This window comes from Sorghum bicolor, chromosome 3, assembly GCF_000003195.3.
Source record: "Sorghum bicolor cultivar BTx623 chromosome 3, Sorghum_bicolor_NCBIv3, whole genome shotgun sequence".
In the NCBI taxonomy this organism is placed as follows: domain Eukaryota; kingdom Viridiplantae; phylum Streptophyta; class Magnoliopsida; order Poales; family Poaceae; genus Sorghum; species Sorghum bicolor.
This window is the reverse complement of record NC_012872.2, coordinates 4,320,433-4,344,172: the sequence shown is the minus strand read 5'-3', so window position 1 is coordinate 4,344,172 and position 23,740 is coordinate 4,320,433. Positions and strand designations below refer to the sequence as shown.

The window sequence follows — 23,740 nt, the reverse complement described above, 5'->3', positions numbered from 1 at the left end:
ATGACGTGGCGCATGCGTAGTGAATAAGGAAAGGAAGGAAAAACGGGATCTGACCGTTGTGTAATTAATGGCAATTAATTGCTAATTGATTGACTCGGTTTAGGGCAATTAAATGAGATTAATGGTCATCAATCAGATGTTTCCTCCTGAGGCCTATATATACCATACGCACCCACTCCTTCCATACCTGCGAGAACACACTCAGTCTCTCAGTCTTCTCTCTTCCTGTCGAGTTGCTCTCTGTCCATTCCCGTCCCGAACCTCTGCGCGCACAGAGATCGGGAGAGCAGGCCTCCGGAACCCGACGCCTTGCATCGAGACACCTGCTCGGGTGTTGCGGGCAATCAGGTTTTTGGGGAGCGTCTTCCACGACTGCTCACCGGCGAGATCGTCTTCTTCCACTCCGACGGGTCTTCTTCCTGGTGGACGTTCGCGCGGATCGAGATCGACTACTTCGTCTTCTTCCTGGTAGAAGTTCGCGGGACTGCACTGCGAACATCTTCCTGCACCGACTGTGGTCCGCTACTTCGAGCAACGCACTATGTCGACTAGTGCGAATGGAGCCGCCGGTGCCTTCGGCACTGGTCCCTCCTCTGGGTACAATCTTAAACGATTGTTTTTCGTTTCAGTATGTCTGCTGTTGTTGCAGTAGTATTTGCAATGTTTGTCTCTAGTCTGAGTAGTGATAAAATTGCACACGTGCACATATATGCCACCACAATATTATGCGTAATTTTCTGGATTAAATTAAACAGTACAATGTCTAAATTTCTAACAATCCAAAAACCTGATATTAGGCATTTTTCTGTTAGTGGTTTTGCTGCTGCGTTAAAACCGGATGCGTTCGATGGTTCAAACTATAAGCGGTGGCGCGCGAGAATGATATTGTGGTTGACTGCTATGAGTTGCTATGACGTCGCGAAGGGAAAGCCTGAACAGTTTACTCCTGAGGAGGAGAAAACGTTCATGGCTGCTGATAACCTCTTCAGAGGCGCCGTCATAAGTGCGCTCGATAAAAAGTATGTCGACAACTATATTATTTGCACCACTGCTAAAGAATTATGGGATGCGCTTGAGGCCAAGTTCGGGGTTTCTGATGCTGGTAGCGAGTTGTACCTCATGAAACAATTGTTTGATTACAAGATGGTGGATAGCCGTTCTGTGATTGAACAAGCACATGAGATACAAGCACTAGCTAAGGAACTAGAACAATTTCCTTGTGTGTTGCCTGAAAAGTTTGTGGCCGGCGGTATAATCGCTAAGCTGCCACCTTCTTGAAAGGATTTTGCTACTTCTCTAAAACATCAGAGGAAAGAGTTTGGTCTCGCTGAACTCATGGGAACTCTTGATGTTGAGGAGAAGGCGAGAGCAAAAGATACACATGGGAAAGGCGTTGAGTCTTCTAGTGCCAATGTGGTGCAGAAGAAAAAGCAATTCGCATTCCGTAATAAGAAAAAGAACAAGCAAGAGAACAAGCAAGGAGCAAACCCGAAGCCAAAACAAACTGCAACTTTTAAGAAGAAAAAGGCAGAAGGAGGCTGCTTTGTTTGCGGTAGCGATGAACACTGGGCGAGTGGTTGTCCAGACCGCAAATTTAAACGAGAAGAGAAAAAGTCAGTAAACATGGTCATTGGCGAGGCTGAAGGAGGAACATCTGGGTATGGTAATTATTTACCTACTGTTCTTTCAGTCTGTCATTCACCTGAGTGGTGGATGGATACTGGGGCTAATGTTCATGTGTGTGCTGACATCTCTTTGTTTTCTTCTTATCAGACCGGCAACACTAGAGCCTTACTGATGGGGAACGGATCTCATGCGCGTGTTGTTGGTGTTGGTACGGTCATTCTGAAGTTCACTTCGGAAAAGACGGTGCTGATGAAGAACGTGCAGCATGTCCCCTCCATCAAAAAGAATCTAGTTAGCGGCTCACAGCTTTGTAGAGATGGCTACAAAATAGTCTTTGAGGCCAATAAAGTTATACTTTCAAAGTTTGGAACTTTTATTGGTAAAGGTTATGATTGCGGAGGCTTGTTCCGCTTATCCATGCATGATGTGTGTAATAAAATCGTGAACCATACTGTGATTTCGAATGAGTCGAATATTTGGCATTCGCGATTTTGTCATGTTAATTATGGTTGTTTAACGCGGCTAGCAAATATGAATTTAATCCCGAAATTTAATTTAGTCAAAGGTTCTAAGTGCCATGTATGCGTGCAATCCAAGCAACCTCGCAAGCCTCACAAGGCTGCGGAGGCGAGGAACTTGGCACCATTTGAATTAATCCATTCCGATCTATGCGAGATGAATGGTGAGTTGACTAAAGGTGGTAAACGATACTTCATCACTTTTATAGACGATTGTACTAGATTTTGTCATGTGTACTTGCTTAAAACAAAGGATGAAGCATTACAATATTTTAAAGCCTATAAAGCTGAAGTCGAAAATCAACTTGAGAGGAAAATTAAACGCTTAAGGTCCGATCGTGGTGGAGAATATTTTTCAAGTGATTTTTCTGACTTCTGCGTAGAACATGGAATTATTCATGAGAGGACACCGCCATACTCACCACAGTCCAATGGGATTGCCGAAAGAAAGAACCGTACTCTAACTGAGATGGTTAACGCCATGTTAGAGACTTTGGGTCTATCTATGGAATGGTGGGGTGAGGCGATATTGACAGCGAGTCATGTCCTGAATAGAGTTCCTACAAAGAATAAAGAAATCACACCATTTGAGGAATGGGAAAAGAAAAGAGTAAATGTCTCTTATTTGCGTACTTGGGGTTGTTTGGCTAAAGTGAATGTGCCAATAAACAAGAAACGCAAACTCGAACCTAAGACAGTTGACTGTATTTTCCTTGGTTATGCTACTCACAGCATAGGGTATAGGTTCTTAATCATAAACTCTGGAGTACCAGATATGCATGTTGGTACTATAATGGAATCTAGAGATGCAACATTCTTTGAAAGTGAGTTTCCTATGAAAAGTACACCTAATATTTCTAGTCATGAGTCTATAAACTCCCATGAGCAATTTATTCCGATAGAACAATCTGAGGAACCCCATGTTCACTATCCTGAGGAGGATGATAATGTAGTCACTCGAATGAGCAAAAGACAAAGAAAAGTGAAGTCTTTTGGAGATGACTATATTGTGTACCTCGTGGATGATACCCCAACAACCATTAAAGAGGCATTTTCCTCTCCTGATGCTGACTTGTGGAAGGAAGCAATAAGGAATGAGATGGATTCTATAATGTCTAATGGAACTTGGGAAGTGGTTGAACGACCTTATGGGTGCAAACCTATAGGGTGCAAATGGGTGTTTAAGAAAAAGCTTAGGCCTGATGGTACAATTGAGAGGTACAAGGCTAGGCTTGTGGCTAAGGGTTATACCCAAAGAGAAGGGGAAGATTTCTTTGATACTTATTCACCTGTTGCCCGTTTGACCACAATTCGAGTGTTATTGTCTTTGGCTGCCTCTCATGGTCTTCTCATTCATCAGATGGATGTGAAGACAGCTTTCCTAAATGGAGAGTTAGAGAAAGAGATCTATATGGATCAGCCTGATGGATTTGTAACAAGTGGTGAAAAGGGCAAGGTGTGTAAGTTATTAAAATCCCTTTATGGCCTAAAACAAGCTCCAAAACAATGGCATGAGAAGTTTGACAGAACCTTAACTTCTGCCGGCTTTGCTGTTAATGAAGCTGACAGATGTGTGTACTATCGGTTTGGTGGGGGTGAAGGTGTGATCCTTTGTCTGTACGTGGATGACATACTGATCTTTGGGACAAGCCTTGTTGTGATCAAGGAAGTTAAAGACTTTTTGTCTAATAACTTTGAGATGAAAGATTTGGAAGAAGCTGATGTTATTCTAAACATTAAGCTTTCAAGAGAAGGCAATGGTGGGATAACACTTGTGCAGTCCCACTATGTGGAAAAGATTTTAAGTCGCTTTGGGTACAGTGACTGTCAATCTGCTCCTACGCCTTATGATCCTAGTGTGCTATTGAGGAAAAATCGAAGAATAGCAAGGGATCAACTAAGATTCTCCCAAATTATAGGCTCATTGATGTACCTTGCTAGTGCCACGAGGCCTGATATCTCGTTTGCAGTGAGCAAACTTAGCCGGTTTGTGTCAAATCCGGGAGATATTCATTGGCAAGCTCTTGAGAGAGTGATGCGCTATTTGAAAGGTACTGTGAGCTATGGCATTCACTATACCGGATACCCGAAGGTATTAGAGGGTTATTGTGATGCAAACTGGATATCTGATGCTGATGTGTTAAAGGCCACAAGTGGATATGTGTTTCTGCTTGGAGGTGGCGCTGTTTCATGGAAGTCTTGCAAGCAGACTATCTTAACGAAGTCAACCATGGAAGCAGAACTCACAGCATTAGACACTGCCGGTGCTGAGGCTGAGTGGCTTCGTGAACTCCTGATGGATCTACCGGTGGTTGAAAAACCTGTGCCGGCTATTTCCATGAACTGTGACAATCAAACAGTGATCACTAAAGTCAACAGTTCTAAGGACAACATGAAGTCTACTAGGCATGTCAAACGGCGTTTGAAGACTGTCAGAAAGTTGAGAAACTCCGGAGTTATAGCATTGGACTATGTTCATACGTCCAAGAATCTGGCAGATCAATACACAAAGGGACTATCACGTAATGTGATAGATAGTGCATCGAGTGAGATGGGTTTGAGACCCACGTGAGGTCTACCATGGTGGCAACCTGTTCTATGTGATCGGAGATCCCGTGAAGTAGAATGGTGAAACAAGCCAGAAGTAGATTGTGAGGAAAGACCCTTTACTTAACTCATCTCAATTGCACTTCTTTCCTAAGTCTGTAAGGAAGGGTGGCTATATACCTTAATGTATTCCAAAGCGGCTTGTGAAGCGATAGATGTTGTCCTACAGAACATCTTTAAGGAATACACCTATATGAGTTTGACTGCTAGTCACAGTCTATGAGATTTTTGGGTGATCTCTAGATACTCATGAATGGGCCAGAAGTATGACTTATATGCTTCAACCAGAGGGGATGTTCATGCAACCCGGTATCAGTTATGAGTGTAGACGAAACTTATATCACACAAAACTTGCAATTCAAGGCATAGTCCATTGTTCAAGTTGTGGCTAAGTGTAGTCTGTACTCTAGGTGGAAGTTCAACTTAACAGTCTCCACCGAAACGACTGGTATATGAAACGACATGGAAACTCGAGAGCTTTTCTTATGTGCCCTAGAAATAGGTGGGGATTGTTGAATATAATGGGCCATTAGCCCATATTTATATTTGATGATTAATTCAAGGGCCCATAATTAATGCTATTATGAAAATGGTTTAGTACCATATTGATGATTGACCTTGTGTTAACTCAACTTAAATAGGTGGCCTTTGTTAGCCCCTATAGAGAAGTTGAGGGAGGGTGAAGGGGTGCCACACACGCGCGCCGCCGCCGCCGAGCCGAGCCGAGGCGTGTCTTGTCTTGTCTTGTCTAGACGAGCGAGTGTGACATGGCACACGAGGACCAGACCAGACGTGACGTGGCGCATGCGTGGTGAATAAGGAAAGGGAGGAAAAACGGGATCTGACCGTTGTGTAATTAATGGCAATTAATTGCTAATTGATTGAGTCGGTTTATGGCAATTAAATGAGATTAATGGTCATCAATCAGATGTTTCCTCCTGAGGCCTATATATACCATACGCACCCACTCCTTCCATACCTGCGAGAACACACTCAGTCTCTCAGTCTTTTCTCTTCCTGTCGAGTTGCTCTCTGTCCATTCCCGTCCCGAACCTCTGCGCGCACAGAGATCGGGAGAGCAGGCCTCCGGAACCCGACGCCTTGCATCGAGACACCTGCTCGGGTGTTGCGGGCAATCAGGTTTTTGGGGAGCGTCTTCCGCGACTGCTCACCGGCGAGATCGTCTTCTTCCACTCCGGCGGGTCTTCTTCCTGGTGGACGTTCGCGCGGATCGAGATCGACTACTTCGTCTTCTTCCTGGTGGACGTTCGCGGGACTGCACTGCGAACATCTTTCTGCACCGACTGTGGTCCGCTACTTCGAGCAACGCACTATGTCGACTAGTGCGAATGGAGCCGCCGGTGCCTTCGGCACTGGTCCCTCCTCTAGGTACAATCTTAAACGAAGTATGTCTGCTGTTGTTGCAGTAGTATTTGCAATGTATGTCTCTAATCTGAGTAGTGATAAAATTGCACACGTGTACATATATGCCACCACAATATTATGCGTAATTTTCTGGATTAAATCAAACAGTAAAATGTCTAAATTTCTAACCGTTTATACACCGTGGCAGGTGTTACACGCTAGCCACTACTGTACCGTTAAGTAAAGATTACAGCGATCCTATGGTTACTGCTACAGGCTAGAAAATAATCATGCTGTTAAGGAGAGCAAATCGTAATATGATTAGAACCATGGTTAATGCTAGGATCCTTCCACCTTGCCTGGTATCAATAAAGAGGAGATGGATTTACTCAAAATAAAGAGGAGATGGTGTGAAAGGACGCATGTGGATGTGGTGTACTACAGCGGGTGCCTGTGGCGGTCAAAAGCTGTTCTAGAAAGGGAGAGGTTCTAGAAGGGTGACGCGCTGACGTCTGCGCGGAGCGAAGCTCCGTTGTCGCCGTCTTTCGGATCTCACTGATTGGGGACGACTCTTCTCTATTGTCTGGTCTGGCGGCTGTCCAATGCAGTCCACGGATCCGCATGGGATGTCTGGTCTGGTGACCACTGGCCACTGGTCGCTGGATGAATACAGTGCACATCTCCTTTGGAAGGTTCAAAGGAAGAATGGCAAACTGCGCATCTCGTGTACGTGTAGTCGTGTACAGATTCTCCACGTAAGCCTTCGCTCGTCTAAAAGTCATGGGCCGAGCGAATGGACTAGTTGGCGCCCACTGGTATGCTTTAGTAACTCGTATATTTCCTATATTCCAAATTATAAGATATTTCAAAAATTAAGTCAAAGAATTTCAAATTCGACTAAAATTATAAAAAAACTTACGAAAATTTATGACGTCAAATAAATATATTATAATAATATAATTAATGAGAAATCTAATGATACTTAGTTGATATTATAAATATTATTATTTTATTATATAAATTTTGTCAAGTTTGAGATACTTTGACTCTCAAAGATTCTTAGAATAAAATATAATTTACTCGAAAACACCCAAGAACTTGGTGATTTGCGAATTGTCTGCGTTTTCTAGCCAAATTGGTCAACATAGTTACAATAAGACCACCAAAATTGCCAATTGTCTGCGTTTTCTAGCCAAATTGCTCAACACAGCTCTTTTCTTAAAAGGAAAAAGGCAAAAATAATAGGTTACAGGAGTACCTTGTTTGCATCTGGTCCGAATATGGCCTTATTTAGTTCCAATTTTTTTTACAAAATAGTCAGTGTAGCACTTTCGTTTGTATTTGATAAATATTGTCTAATCATGGATTGACTAGGCTCAAAAGATTCATCTCACAAATTACAGCTAAACTGTGTAATTAGTTATTTTTTATCTATATTTAATGCTTTATGCATGTGTCGCAAGATTCGATGTGACGGAGAATGTGAAAGATTTTGCAAATTTCTTTAGGAAAAACAAGGCCTACCTTACGGACCTGGCTGTTTCCAAATTGTTTATCCTTGTGTCGAATAAGGGCCTTTTAGCACAGCGGCTCTTGCCATGGAGCTGTACCAAACAGATTTTAAAAAAAAATGTTTCTTTATAAGGAGTCTCAAAGAGACATGGCTGTTTTTAAATTGTGGAGTAAAATACTGTTCTTCATCCCGGTTCCTCCTTATAGATATGAATCAAATTATTATAAATCTATCATCAGAGCCGTTTTTGCCAACCGTTAACTCCACAAAAGAAGCAGAAGCAGAAGCCCTTTTAGAAGATGGCAGAGTCTTGCCAAACTGGATCTACGCCTAACATAATCACTTTCCACCCGTCGACATCAAAGACGTAATAGAACATTAAAATGATCCCAGCATAGGTAATATATGAGACATTTTAAGATTGTATGGTATAAAATAACACGCGTGATTCATATATAAAATTAGCTATTGCAGAGATGGCGTGTGTTGTTGAAGGATGGGGACAGGAAAATTTTGGACAACAAGTCTTGGCTGATGAAAAGCTGGCTAGAGGATTTCTGGAAGCAAACTAAAAATATGGATGTGGGGGCGTTCTATAGCTGAAGCTGCGTGGATGCTTATCTTGTTGTACTCTGTTTTTAATCCTTTGTAGGGTCTTGTTTAGATGCGAAAAGATTTTGGATTTCGCTACTGTAGCACTTTTGTTTGTTTGTGGCAAATATTGTCCAATTATGGACTAACTAGCCAGCCAGCCGATGCGCAGATCTCCTGCGTATTCAAGAAAAAAAACTAGGATCAAAAGATTCGTCTCGCGATTTACAGGTAAACTGTGCAATTAGTTTTTATTTTCGTCTATATTTAATGCTTCATGCATGTGTCGAAAGATTTGATGTGACGGAGAATCTTGAAAACTTTTTGGTTTTCGGGGTAAACTAAACAAGACCTAGGTGTCTGGGTACTTTGTTACAGCTTTGTGCCGTGTACTTGTAAGCTGGCAATCCAAGCGTTGTGTGTGTGGATCTTTTTGTAAACGCTGTTGCTTTCATAAAAAACAGGATTTTACCCTGTCAATTAAAATAATACATGTGATATATCTACATGAAAAATGGTGATCAAAGAAGAGAAAGTGAACATATAAGAGATAACAAAAAGAGGATCCAAAGTAACAGACCAGACAGCAAAGAGGAATTTTGAAACAGCATGCATCGCAGCCTCAGCTTGTGAGACAGGAAACTAGAAAAGTAGATTCAGCATAAATAACCCGAGATATTTTTGAAACTAAGGCCTTGTTTAGTTCGCAAAAACTTTTGTTTTTGGCTACTGTAGCATTTCGGCTTTATTTGACAAACATTATCTAATCATAGAGTAACTAGACTCAAAAGATTCATCTCACAAATTACAAGTAAACTGTGCAATTAGTTTTTATTTTCGTCTATATTTAATGCTCCATGCATGCGACCAAAGATTCGATGTGACGGAGAATCTTAAAATTTTTTGCGAACTAAACAAGGCCTAATTGATCTTTTTTTCTTCTTTAGAAACAGCGAGTATATCACCCTGAGAGGATATCCTGGAATCTTATACGTATACTCAGTGATATGGCAGCTGACGATGACTAATCAGAGCAGGTATTTCTGGACTGGAAGTACGCGTGCGCATGCAAGATTGACAAGTGCATCTTTCCAAAATGAAGGGGCCCAGGGATCCAGTTTACTTTTCCAAATAGATGAGGCCCGCCTGGGAAGAATTGGCACTCAGACTTAGAAGCTCTATCCAATATTGTAACCACGACTCTGGCAACAAAGCTGTGGCAAATTGCTTTTTTTTTTACAGCAATCATAAATTTCTATTCATTAGCAGCAACGCGCAGTAAGTATAAGTACATTGTACAAGTTTACAGAATGTAGAGCTTCAGAAATAAAACAATGGTCTAAGCCATGCTGATGAGAACACCCAAACTGAAGACCTATAAATTGAGAACTGAGAGCTTGACGTGCTAAGGAATCTGCTCTGGAGTTGAAGTTCCTGCTAATCTTTAGGAGTTTTGAAGAATTAGCCCTATATAGATTACTGAAGATCTGAGTGAAAGACTTTATTCTCCAGTTAGGAGGATTGGAGAGACCAGAGAGTTGATGAAGCGCACCAACTACTCACACTCAGATAGGAATGAGCACTCTGTGATGTTGAGCTTGCTGACGATCAAAGCAGCTAGAGCTAGGGCTGCTGATTCTGCCATGAGCATATAAGTGCACATCTGTAGTCGAGCTTGGATGTTGATGTATTGGATTAGAGTAGCCTGCAAGTTTAGGATGAAAATGTCTAACCCTGCCTGCCGTGGATTAGTATTGATGTTATCAGACAGCAATGAAGCATCGAAGTAGCATGTAGAGCCTTGCAACGTTGATGGTTTAGTAGTAGCAATCGACGACATAACATGACGTATGTACATGCGTCACCAAACCAGCCCACAAGGAACAGACACTACATATATTTACCTCAGCTGCTATCTCCACATGGCTTCAAACAGCATACAACGTAACCTCACCTCTCCTAGAATAACCAGTGTATGCTTCTCCACTTCACCAGCCACAGCCATGGCCTCTGCCACCCAAGCACTCGCCCATAACCTGAACGCCTCTGAGAGGACACACTTTGTGCTTGTTCCAATGATGGCACAGGGCCACACCATCCCCATGACTGACATGGCATACCTGCTAGCCAAGCATGGCGCGCAGGTCAGCTTCATCACCACACCACTGAACGCCTCCAGGATCACAGGGTTCATCGATCACGTGGCGGCAGCAGGCCTCGCGATCCAGTTCGTCAAGCTCCACTTCCCCGCCGTTGAGTTTGGCCTGCCTGAAGGATGCGAGAACGCCGACATGCTCAAATCCAGAGATCTGTTCAAGAACTTCTTGGATGCCTGCGCAGCGCTTCGGGAGCCACTCGTTGCATACCTCAGCCAGCAACGCCAATCTCCAAGCTGCTTCATATCAGACATGATGCACTGGTGGACAGGTGACATCGCAAGGGAGTTTGGTATCCCAAGACTGACGTTTAATGGCTTCTGCGGCTTCGCGTACCTTGCGTAGTTCAAAGTTCATATTTTTTTTCTGCTTATAACCGTCATACAATGAGGATATTTTTTTTTAATTATCGATTTAGCTACTTCAAAGTTCTGAAGCAGAAGTAGAATATAAGCAGAAATAACCAAAGCGTTTGGTGGGACTCTCGTTTTTTTGCACTGAAAATCTGATTATAAGTGGAAATAAACATGGCCAAAAGCAATTACGTACGTGAAAAATAAAGGAAAGCATTCATCTAAGCACTACTAAGAAATGTTTTTTATGAGTGTAATGAAAAGAAAAAAAATAATCAGAGTACTACTAATTAATCAGCAACAATATTTTAGTTTACACTCCAACCAATAATGGCAGAAATTCAACAATAACATGCTGACTAAGAACTGGCAGTAACAGGAAACAAGTTTGGAGCATAATGTGATTAAATAGAATATAATTATGTTTTGCAGGTACATCGTTGTCCACGACAACTTACTGGAACATGTTGAAGATGAGAATGAGCTCATTAGTTTCCCAGGATTCCCTACGCTGCTTGAGTTGACAAAGGCAAAATGCCCTGGAAGACTACCTGCTCCTGGTCTAGATCAAATCCGTAAGAACATGTATGAGGAGGAGATGAGATCCACTGGTGTTGTCATAAACAGCTTCCAAGAGCTGGAGGCTTTGTACATCGAGTCCCTTGAGCAGACTACTGGGAAAAAGGTTTGGACAGTAGGACCAATGTGTCTGTGCAATCAGGGCAGCAACACTTTGGCTGCAAGAGGACACAAGGCCTCAATGGATGAGGCACATTGCTTGCAGTGGCTTGATTCCATGAATTCAGGCTCGGTGATCTTTGTAAGCTTCGGCAGTATGGCCTGTACTGCACCTCAGCAGCTTGTTGAGCTGGGGCTAGGTCTGGAATCTTCCAACAAGCCGTTCATCTGGGTGATCAAAGCAGGAGATAAGTCTCCAGAAGTTGAGGAATGGCTCGCGGATGGCTTCGAAGAACGAGTAAAGGACAGAGGCTTGATCATAAGGGGCTGGGCGCCACAGGTAATGATCCTGTGGCACAAATCTATTGGAGGTTTCATGACACACTGTGGGTGGAACTCAATATTAGAGGGCATCTGTGCAGGCGTGCCCTTGATCACATGGCCACACTTTGCAGAGCAGTTTGTGAACGAAAGGTTGGTGGTGGATGTGCTGAAAACTGGGGTGGAGGTTGGAGTGAAAGCAGTGACACCATGGGGGCATGAACAAAAGGAGGCTAGAGTGACAAGGGATGCTGTGGAGACAGCTGTGTCCAAGTTGATGGATGAGGGGGAGGCTGCAGAGGAGATAAGGATGAGAGCAAAAGAATTTGGTGCTAAGGCAAGGAAGGCTTTGCAAGTGGGAGGTTCTTCGTATAATAGTATAAATCTATTGATACATGAAATGGGAAACCTGGGCAAAGGCATCTAGCTATTAGAGAAGGGATTAGGCTCCCCCCTCTCCTGGACGAAAACTATAATGCATGACAGTACTAAAGCTTAATCACTACTCCATAAGAGTTATCTTGAAATTAACCTGTAACCTGAATCAGGCAGACTATCAAGAGATAAGATCTGTTGTAAAACATACGGACTTAATCCTAGAAGAAAAGGAGAAGGAGGAATCATAATCCTAGTTTGTTTGTATGTGCGCTCTTACCAAAATTCTTAGACCTAGGTAGGACTATATATGCGTGGGAACTCTATGTTGTAATCATCAATATTCAGAGGAATAAAGAATAATTTTCCTATCTTGTGTCTATTGTTCTCTACTTTCAATCCACTATGTTGATCATTTGAGACGGAGAGGGAAAGGTCTCAACCGCTAACAACATGTTTTATAAGAAGATCTACTCTAAGTTACCTCACAATCAGTTCCAACGTGTTGCTTAGCTTCCTCTTTTACAGATGCTAACCCCATGTTGATGACCCACCCCTGCAGGCATGGGCACAATGGCTGGCCGCCTCCTCCACCTTCCATGGGAGGAGCAGCAAACGTCGTCTATGGGCAGGGGCAGGGGCAGGTGGGCACATTCAGTTAGGCAATTCCTCATGTCACTAAAATACATAAATAAAGATTGACTATCTCCTAGCTCTTATAGTTTTTCAAGATTTATAGAAAAAGTGTGAATGAAGCATGAACTCAAATATACTCTGTGCAAAGAAGATCAACGTTTCAGGTTCATTACAGTCTCAAATAGAAACCAGGTAGACAGGATCAAACATATGAGAGCCACAAATCTGAGAAGTAAAATATACCTTGTTTTATGAAGGCCCAGACTGTAGAACTCTTCAAGACATGATCAATCAACCAAATAAAGCTTTGCCAAAAAAAAATGTTTCACACCAGAGAAACAATTGTACAGCAAGTATTTCTCCAACAGAAAACTCTGCAAAGCCAAATCCAAAAGTTTGATATTAATGGCATTTAATTAACTCCACCACTATAGGACATTTCAACATCCAAGAATCAGAATCAGAATCTTCTCAAAAGAATACTCTAACAAACAAAGATAGAACATATTTCTTATGACATGTAGCACAATATGTAATAAAATACCTTTCTCTGAATAAATGCTGTGCATGCTGAACCATCAGCAATGTCAAGGTTTACATCAATGTGCGAGAAGATTAGCTCAAACAGAACATAGGGTTCACTGGATCAACAATACTATCATGCCTCTGTTCACTTCGTGAACTGCAGTCAGTGCTCAAAACTACATTTGTAGTGAGAACTCATGCTTGCCATCAGGTGATCACTCAGAGCTCAAAGCTTAGGCTACAGATATTCAGCTGTAAGAAGGCAAACTGCGCATCTCGTGTACTCACTGTGTCTCAAAAAAAAAGTGTCGTTTTAGGTTTTCGTGCCATAAGTTTGACTCGATTTATAAAAAATACATGCAATATTTGTATCTTTAAATAAATTTGTTAAAAAACTAAACTTAAAGATCTTTCCAATGATACTAATTATGTACTATAAAATATTGATATTTTTTATAATATATTTAGTTAAAGTTATTTCTTGAGAAACGAAAACGATACTTATTTTAGGATAAAGTGAGTAGTCGTGAACAGATTCTCCTCGTAACCACGTGTTGAGCCCGGCCATGACTGAAAGTACTTTTATTGGAGGAGAGAAACACTACTGAATGATTGATAGATTGACTAATAGATTCGGCAGATAAGTAACTGATAGATTGACTAATAGATTCGGCAGATAAGCTCAAACGAACAAGTTTTTATCCTACCCTATTTCATGATTTAAGTCCTCTGAAAATTTCGTTTTAAACATGAATTGATTCCTCAAAGTTTCCTGTTTTTTGAAGGACGGGCTAATCATTGGAAAAAGGAGGCTCCAGATCTCCACACTGTGCAACAGAGTGTCAGCACCAAGAAACAAATGAATCTCCCTGCGTTTTTTTCTTTTCTTTCCTTTCCTTTTTTTTCTTTTGAAAAACGCCTGCAGTTTTTCTTGGGCAGTTGGGCAGCTGCATGTTTGCGATGGCCACGGCACTCTACCCTGCCACTGCCAGCACGATGGTGTCATTTCGGCCTGGCTGTGCTGGCTGTGCCGTCAAAACTATCAACATCCACATGCATCAGACCGACGAATCGGTCGGCGCAGCCTCTGCCCGAATCTACCAGCCCACATTCAGCGGCCACATTCAGCAGTATTTGTCTTATAATAAATCAATAAATAATACTTTTAGACTTTGTTTAGTTCTCAAAATTACTAAATTTTTTTAAAATTTTCCGTCACATCAAATCTTATGGCATATATACGAAGCATTAAATATAGACGAAAACAAAATCTAATTACACAGTTTGCCTATAATTTGCGAGACGAATCTTTTAAGTCTGGTTAGTTCATGATTGAACAATATTTATCAAATACAAACAAAAATGTTACAATACCCGAAACCAAAAAATTTTACCAACTGAACAAGGCCTTAGAGCATCTCTAAGAGTTTGGCAAATGACTTCACATTCATAATTTTTTTAGCAAAACGAGGAAAAACAATCTCCAACAGTTTGGCATTTTAATTTTCCATCTTTTCTAACTTGACATATCTCTCTGTCTAGCGCGCGGGCTCTATGCTTGGCATCGGTCTTTCTCCTCATGCTTAGTGGGGCTCTTCGTTCGCTTAGCGGAACTCTTCATTTTGTTAGTGGGTTTTTGGATTTTTGGAAACAAAATTTGCCAATATGTTGAAGATTAAATCTTTTTTTCTCCCCATATTATTTTCGAATTTGGCAAACAATAAAATTTGAGAAACAAATTTTGCCAAACGGTTGGAGATGCTCTTAGTCATGACTTTTCTGTCGCGCGAATAGGCTCACAGCTAATCACGGACTCGTTGGCGGCCACTGGTACGCTTTAATAACTCATATACTTCCTCCGTTCTAAATTACAAGATATTCTAAAAATCTTGCAAAGTCAAAGAATTTTAAGTTTGACCAAAATCATAAAAATATATGACGATATAAGATATCAGATAAATATACTATAAAAATATAATTAATAAAGAATCTAATGATACTTTAGTTGATATAAATATTATTATTTTATCATATAAATTTGGTTAAATTTAAGATAGTTTGACTCTCCAAGATTCTTGAAATGACTTATACTTTGGGATGAAACTTTGGGTTGAAAGGAGTGCTATACAGTATAAAACACTACTCGAAAACACCCCAAAACTTAGTGGTTTGCCAACTGTCTTCGTTTGCTAGCCAAATTGGTCAACATTGTTACACTAAGACCACCAAAATTGACAAGGAATTCGACACAGCTCTTTTCTTAAAAGGAAAAAAAAGGGCAAAATAATAGGTTACGGGGGTACCTTGTTTGCATCTGGTCCGACTATCTTACGAACCTCTACTGCTTGGCTGTTTCCAAATTGTTCATCTTTGTGTCGAATAAGGGCCTTTTGGCACAGCGGCTCTTGCCATGGAGCTGTACCAAACATACTTTAAAAAATGTTTTTTTATAAGGAGTCTCAAAGAGATAGGACTGTTTTTAAATTGTGGAGTAAAACACTGTTCATCCCGGTTTTCCTCCTTATAATTCTGAATCAAATTATTACAAATTTATCATTAGAGCCGTTTTTCCAACCGTTTTTCTAAAACAGTTTTAACTCCACAAAAGAAGCAGAAGCCCTTTTAGAAGAAGCCAGAGTCTTGCCAAACTGGATCTACGCCTAACATAATCACTTTCCACCCATCGACGTCAAAGACGTAATAGAACATTAAAATGATCCCAGCATAGCTAATATATGATACCTTTTAAGATTGTATGATATAAAATAATACGTGTGATTAATCATATATAAAATTCTCAATCTATTGCAGAGATGGTGTTGTTGAAGGATGGCGAAAGGAAAATTTTGGACAGAAGTCTTGGCTGATGAAAAGCTGGCTGGAAGATTTCTGGAAGCAAACTTCTTGTTGTACTCTGTTTTTATCCTTTGTTTTGTTACTGATTTGCTTTGTGCCGTGTACTTGTAAGCTGGCAATCCAAGCGTTCTGTGTGTGGATCTTTTGTAAACGCTGTTGCTTTCTTAAAAAGCAGGGTTTTACCCCGTCCATTAAAATAATACGTGTGATATACCTACATGAAAAATGGTGATCAAAGAAGAGAAGGTGAACATATAAGAGAGTAACAAAAAAAAAAGATACAGAGTAACAGACCAGACAGCAAAGAGGAATTTTGAAACAGCATACATCGCAGCCTCAGCTTGTGAGACAGGAAATTGGAAAAGTAAGATTCAGCATAAATAAACCGAGATATATTTGAAACTAATTGTTCTTTTTTTCTTCTTGAGAAACAGCAAGTATATCACCCTGAGACGGCAGTGATATGGCTGCTGACGAGTCAGAGCAGGTATTTCTTGACTGGAAGTACTGCGTGCGCATGCAAGATTGCCAAGTGCATCTTTCCAAAATGAAGGGGCCCAGGGATCCAGTTTTCCAAAGGCCCGCCTGGGAAGAATTGGCACTCAGTCTTCCTTTATGCAGACAATAATACAGGCAACGCCAGCATCACCAGAAAGATGAGGCAATTTGCAATTTGTTAAGGCCTTGTTTAGTTCCAAAAATTTTTAGAAAATCGACACTGTAGTATTTTCGTTTGTATTTAACAAATATTGTCCAATCATAGATTAACTAGACTCAAAAGATTTATCTCCACAATTTCGACCAAACTGTGTAATTAGTTTTTATTTTTATCTATATTTAATACTCCATGCATACGTCTAAAGATTCAATGTGGTGGAGAATCTGAAAAATTTTGCAAATTTTTTCGAACTAAACGGCCTAAGCTGCCGGCCTCTTATCTCCTTGACAACATAACATGACGTATGTACATGCGTCACCAAACCAGCCCACATCGCTTTCATAGCACAAGGAACAGACACTACATATATACCTCAGCTGCTATCTCCACATCGCTTCAAACAGCATACGACCTCACCTCTCCTAGAATAACCAGTGTATGCTTCTCCACTTCACCAGCCACAGCCATGGCCTCTGCCACCCAAGCACTCGCCCATAACCTGAACGCCTCTGAGAGGACACACTTTGTGCTTGTTCCAATGATGGCACAGGGCCACACCATCCCCATGACTGACATGGCATACCTGCTAGCCAAGCATGGCGCGCAGGTCAGCTTCATCACCACACCACTGAACGCCTCCAGGATCACAGGGTTCATCGATCACGTGGCGGCAGCAGGCCTCGCGATCCAGTTCGTCAAGCTCCACTTCCCCGCCGTTGAGTTTGGCCTGCCTGAAGGATGCGAGAACGCCGACATGCTCAAATCCAGAGATCTGTTCAAGAACTTCTTGGATGCCTGCGCAGCGCTTCGGGAGCCACTCGTTGCATACCTCAGCCAGCAACGCCAATCTCCAAGCTGCATCATATCAGACATGATGCACTGGTGGACAGGTGACATCGCAAGGGAGTTTGGTATCCCAAGACTGACGTTTAATGGCTTCTGCGGCTTCGCGTACCTTGCCAGGTATTTCGTGTCAATATAAAGCATATTTTATCACTAAAAATGTAATTGGTCCAAAAACTGGAGGAAAAAGTAGCATATGTTCCTTCAGAAAAGAAAGGCCATATTTATTTCTGCTTATAACCGTCATACAATGGGGATATTTTTTTTTTATTCTCGATTTAGCTACTTCAAAGTTCTGAAGCAGAAGTAGAATATAAGCAGAAATAACCAAAGCGTTTGGTGGGACTCTCGCTTTTTTGCACTGAAAATCTGATTATAAGTGGAAATAAACATGGCCAAAGGCAATTACGTACGTGAAAAATAAAGGAAAGCATTCATCTGAGCACTACTAAGAAATGTTTTTTATGAGTGTAATGAAAAGAAAAAATAATCAGAGTACTACTAATTAATCAGCAACAATATTTTAGTTTTTAGTTTACACTCCAACCAATAATGACAGAAATTCAACAATAACATGCTGACTAAGAACTGGCAGTAACAGGAAACAAGTTTGCAGCATAATGTGATTAAATACAATATAATTATGTTTTGCAGGTACATCATTGTCCGCGACAACTTACTGGAACATGTTGAAGATGAGAATGAGCTCATTAGTTTCCCAGGATTCCCTACGCTGCTTGAGTTGACAAAGGCAAAATGCCCTGGAAGTCTATCTGTTCCTGGTATAGATCAAATCCGTAAGAACATGTATGAGGAGGAGATGAGATCCACTGGTGTTGTCATAAACAGCTTCCAAGAGCTGGAGGCTTTGTACATTGAGTCCTTTGAGCAGACTACAGGGAAAAAGGTTTGGACAGTGGGACCAATGTGTCTGTGCAATCAGGACAGCAACACTTTGGCTGCAAGAGGAAACAAGGCCTCAATGGATGAGGCACATTGCTTGCAATGGCTTGATTCCAAGAATTCAGGCTCGGTGATCTTTGTAAGCTTCGGCAGTATGGCCTGTACTGCACCTCAGCAGCTTGTTGAGCTGGGACTAGGTCTGGAATCTTCCAACAAGCCGTTCATCTGGGTGATCAAAGCAGGAGATAAGTTTCCAGAAGTTGAGGAATGGCTCGCGGATGGGTTCGAAGAACGAGTAAAGGACAGAGGCTTGATCATAAGGGGCTGGGCGCCACAGGTAATGATCCTGTGGCACAAATCTATTGGAGGTTTCATGACACACTGTGGGTGGAACTCAACATTAGAGGGCATCTGTGCAGGCGTGCCCTTGATCACATGGCCACACTTTGCAGAGCAGTTTGTGAACGAAAGGTTGGTGGTGGATGTGCTGAAAACTGGGGTGGAGGTTGGAGTGAAAGCAGTGACACAATGGGGGCATGAACAAAAGGAGGCTACAGTGTCAATGGATGCTGTGGAGACAGCTGTGTCCAAGTTGATGGATGAGGGGGAGGCTGCAGAGGAGATGAGGATGAGAGCAAAAGAATTTGGTGCTAAGGCAAGGAAGGCTTTGGAAGAGGGAGGTTCTTCGTATAATAGTATAAATCTATTGATACATGAAATGGGAAACCTGGGCAAAGGCATCTAGCTAATACAGAGAAGGGATTAAGCTCCCCCCTCTCCTGGACGAAAACTATAATGCATGACAGTACTAAAGCTTAATCACTACTCCATAAGAGTTATCTTGAAATTAACCTGTAACCTGAATCAGGCAGACTCTAAGTTACCGCACAATCAGTTCCAACGTGTTGCTTAGCTTCCTCTTTTACAGATGCTAACCCATGTTGATGACCCACCCCTGCAGGCATGGGCACAATGGCTGGCCGCCTCCTCCACCTTCCATGGGAGGAGCAGAAAACATCGTCTATGGGCTGGGGCGAGAGGGGGCAGGGGCAGGGGCAGGGGCTGGTGGGCACATTTAGTTAGGCAATTCCTCATGTCACTAAAATACATAAATAAAGACTGACTATCTCTTAACTCTTATAGTTTATCAAGATTTATAGAAAAAGTGTGAATGAAGCATGAACTCAAAAATACTCTGTGCAATGAAGATCAACGTTTAATATACCTTGTTTTATGAAGGCCCAGACTGTAGAACTCCTCAAGACATGATCAATCAACCAAATAAAGCTTTGCCAAAAAAAAAAATGTTTCACACCAGAGAAACAATTGTACAGCAAGTATTTCTCCAACAGAAAACTCTGCGAAGCCAAATCCAAAAGTTAGATATTAATGGCATTTAATTAACTCCACCACTATAGGACATTTCAATATCCAAGAATTTGAATCAGAATCTCCTCAAAAGAATACTCTAACAAACAAAGATAGAACATATTTCTTATGACATGTAGCAGGATATGTAATAAAATACCTTTCTCTGAATAAATGCTGTGCATGCTGAACCATCAGCAATGTCAAGGTTTACATCAATGTGCGAGAAGATTAGCTCAAACAGAACATAGGGTTCACTGGATCAACAATACTATCATGCTTCTATTCACTTCGTGAACTGCAGTCAGTGCTCAAAACTACATTTGTAGCGAGAACTCATGCTTGCCATCAGGTGATCACTCAAAGCTCAAAGCTGAGGCTACAGATATTCAGCTGTCTTGTGTGGCTGATGCATAAGAAGTTACCAATAGTCTTTACAAGAACAGAATCCATGTCTAAAATGATGGAAGCGTGTTCTGTCCCTCACAACAACCTCCCTTCCATACAACCTTGAAATCAATTTAATTGCGTTATGGCAGTCCAAACACATCCTCAAGTTCTTCACTATTCTTATCACAGTATTAGGTTTTGAACTGAGTAATGCAAAAGCAATTGCCAGCTTCTCGCTGTGCCAGTAAAGAACCTTCTTCTTTTCTTTTTCTGCAACTTCAACAAAGACCTCAGTTACATCAGGAAAATACCCAACGTTATTTAAATCACTGATTATGCTCTCCAACTTAGAGTAGATTTCTTTGCTCATAGGATGAGACTGATCACCGGCTACAAATTCATGAATAATACCGTCCATTTCGATCAGACTGCAACCAGGTTCTTTCTTTATTCCTTTCTCCATTATTGCATGCCTAAGCCGCCGAACATCTTCCCATCTGTTACACTTTGCATAAATGTTTGACAGAAGGATGTACACCATGCTGTTCTCTGGATCCAGCTCAAGGAGGCGCTCTGCTACCAATTCACCTATCTCTGAATTGCCATGAACTCTACAAGCTGCCAGCAGGGTCCCCCAAATAGTGGAGTTGGGTGTCATTGGCATTTGATCTATTGTATCCAAAGCTTCTGTAATTTTCCCAGCTCTGCCAAGGAGATCAATTATGCATCCATAATGCACCACATTTGGGGCAATATTATAGGCCTCTATCATGCTGAGAAAGAACTCCCGTCCTTTGTCAACCAAGCCAGCATGGGTGCAGGCTGTGAGAACACCAATGAATGTCACCTCATCTGGAGTTTCTGAAACCCTGATCATTCTGTGGAACATTTCAATAGCCTCTTCCTCATAACCATTCACCGCGAGACCAAGTATGATAGCTGTCCAAGTAAACTTATCTCTGTGGTGCATGCCTTTAAAAACATCCAACGCACGCTCAATGCTTCCGCACTTGGAATACATGTCTATGAGCGCATTACCGACGAAAGCATCCATCTTAATCCCTTGCCTGCTCATGTAAACCCTCACCCATTCTCCCATCTCCAGAGCACCTAGCTGCGCGCAGGCTGTGATCACGCTCACCATGGTGAACTCATCCGCACTCACATTGCTATACTGCATCTCACGGAACATCTCCAATGCCTCCCTGAACCGGGCAGCCCACACATACCCATCAATCATCGCGGTCCACGAGACCGTATCTCTCTCAGGCATACGATCAAACAGGTCTCTCGCTTCATCAACCTGGCCTAACCTCGCGAGCCCAGAAAGCAAAGACGTCCAGGACACCACACTCCTCACCTGCATGCCGTCGAACACCTTCCAAGCCGAGCCCATGTCAGCACACTCCGCGTACATATCGACCAGCGCGTTCTCCACCCTGAGGTCCGGCAGCACCCCGCTCCCCACGACACGCCCGTGCACCTGCATCCCGAGCAGCACGTCTCTCGTCCCCTTGCCGCAAGCAGACAGCACCGAGACGTAGGTGACCGGCGTGGGCGCGGCGCCGGCTCTGGCCATGTCCACGAACGAGCCGCACGACTCCCCGAACCGCCCGCCCCTGTTGTGGCCCGAGATCAGCGCGTTCCACGCGACGGGCGTGTCGCACTCGCCCACCAGCGCGCGCGCAGCCGCGCCGTCGCCCCCGGCCGTGTACGCGGCGACCAGCGAGCTCGCCACGTGCGCGTTGCGGCCCATCCCGAGCCTGACCACGTGCGCGTGGACGGCGCGCGCCGGCGCAGCGGAGCCGGAGCCGCCCGCCGCGCGCGCCACCGCCTTGAGCAGGGCCGGGAACGTGTAGGCGTCTGGCCTACCCCCGCGCGCCAGCATGCGCGCGTACCCGGCGACCGCATCCTCGGGCGCCGCGGCCGGGCTCCGGCGCGGAATTCCGTCGAGCAAGCGGTGGGCGAGGGCGCGGGGCGGCCCCAGCGGCATACACGAGTGAATGACCGCAGGGTGATTGATGATGATGATGATGATGGGTTCACCGCGCGGCGGGGGACCTCCGGGGAGAGCGGTGGTGGTGGCCTGGTGGTTGGGGACGGCGCCGCGGTGGCGCGGGCCTGCGCGAGTAAACGGGACCGGGGGAGAACGCGACGACGGGACAAGGAGGAAGCGGGCGAACGGGTGGGTGGGCGTGGGCCTGTGGGACTGGGAGAGGAGACGGCCAAGGCCCGCAAGGACCACGACGAGGGGAGACGGGCCGCCACCGGCAGCAGGAGGTGTCTACGGATCGCGGGCCGCGGGTTGGTCGCGGCCTACGCGGGCGGGGCAACGGAGGACCCTCCTTTTTCAGATGCTTCTCTGCTCTCGGCTACTCGGCTAGACGGTAGTTGAGAAAAGCTTCGTTTTCGTACTTCGTTCGTAGGTGAAACTGAAAGAGATGCACCGATCTCACCATCACTGGTCAGGTCAAAAAGACCAGTGGTTCAGACGCACACAGTGACAGGAGTAGCACACAAACGCAAGCGGGAGGGGCATGCAATGCAACAAACTTTTTGGTGGCAAGCACGATTGCGTGGTGCCAATATGCAGGTATACACGAAAAGGACCCGGTTGGCGGCGGCGCATACCAACGCTGCCCGAGTGGCGACGCAGGCACTCATACCCGTACGGACGCGCCATACCATATACGGGCATATATACGGCCTTTGGCTCTGTACAGGAGATGCGCTCGCGTAGCGTATAGTAGTCTAGTAGACAGCTACGACCGTTGTACGCGAGGGAACATGCGCATTAAAGACGCGTTTTGTCGCGTGCGCATACTCCTAGCTAGCTTCTCTCGTCGCCGTCGCGTTCGGCGTTCTCGTTCGCGTCGCGCGCATCGGCGCATGGCAATGGCAATATGGCATGGCATGTCACGGCACGGCACGGCACGGCTGACAGTTGCGCCTTGCATCTGGTTTGTCCCCCTTGGCTCTCGCTATGGTGTGGTGCCACGGCATGCCGACCGCATGCCAGTGCACCACTGACGCGCCCCGCGCGCATCAGTGGATCAGGCATTCAAGGCTCAGGCGATCCACGAATGCAAGTTGCAAGCCCATGCTGCGCATGCATGATTAGATGTTTCTTCTCTTCGGGATTCCATGTCGTCTACGATTGTGACTGTAGATAGCTACGGTACTAGTATGGCGACGTAGAGCGCGAGCACGAGGACAGTGACACATCTCTGGGCTCTGGCTCCGTCGGGCCGGGGACATGAGGTGATAGCCGTTTTTGTAACACCTTCACGTGAGTCACCACCCCCACTATGAATCTACATACTCGATGGGTAATCAGTTAATCACCTTGCTGGCTTGCTACGAACAGTAAATATGTACAGCCAACGCGATGTACGTTGGAACATAATGTACGTGGTCATATGATTGGAAATATAGACGAAATTTATTCTAAAATATGT

General features: G+C 43.6%; 2 protein-coding genes, 1 long non-coding RNA gene and 1 pseudogene across 3 annotated transcripts; 2 read left to right on the top strand and 2 right to left on the bottom strand.

Annotated features, from left to right (window-relative positions):
- LOC8056538 lies at nucleotides 9,463–12,267 on the top strand (annotated as a pseudogene).
- Nucleotides 10,575–13,403, bottom strand: LOC110433891. Its single transcript, XR_002451310.1, has 3 exons — nucleotides 13,284–13,403; nucleotides 12,983–13,113; nucleotides 10,575–10,712 (listed from the first exon to the last, which is right to left on the bottom strand). It is a non-coding gene; the product is annotated as an uncharacterized LOC110433891 (long non-coding RNA).
- LOC8078794 (UDP-glycosyltransferase 73C3) lies at nucleotides 17,190–19,436 on the top strand. The gene is made up of 2 exons (XM_021456899.1): nucleotides 17,190–17,741; nucleotides 18,276–19,436. Exons 1-2 carry the CDS (start codon nucleotides 17,245–17,247, stop codon nucleotides 19,267–19,269), a joined length of 1,491 nt encoding a protein of 496 aa, XP_021312574.1. The 5' UTR covers nucleotides 17,190–17,244; the 3' UTR covers nucleotides 19,270–19,436.
- LOC8056537 (pentatricopeptide repeat-containing protein At3g62890) lies at nucleotides 18,102–22,472 on the bottom strand. The gene is made up of 3 exons (XM_002455041.2): nucleotides 20,053–22,472; nucleotides 19,750–19,882; nucleotides 18,102–18,400 (listed from the first exon to the last, which is right to left on the bottom strand). Exon 1 carries the CDS (start codon nucleotides 22,273–22,275, stop codon nucleotides 20,314–20,316), a length of 1,962 nt encoding a protein of 653 aa, XP_002455086.2. The 5' UTR covers nucleotides 22,276–22,472; the 3' UTR covers nucleotides 18,102–18,400; nucleotides 19,750–19,882; nucleotides 20,053–20,313.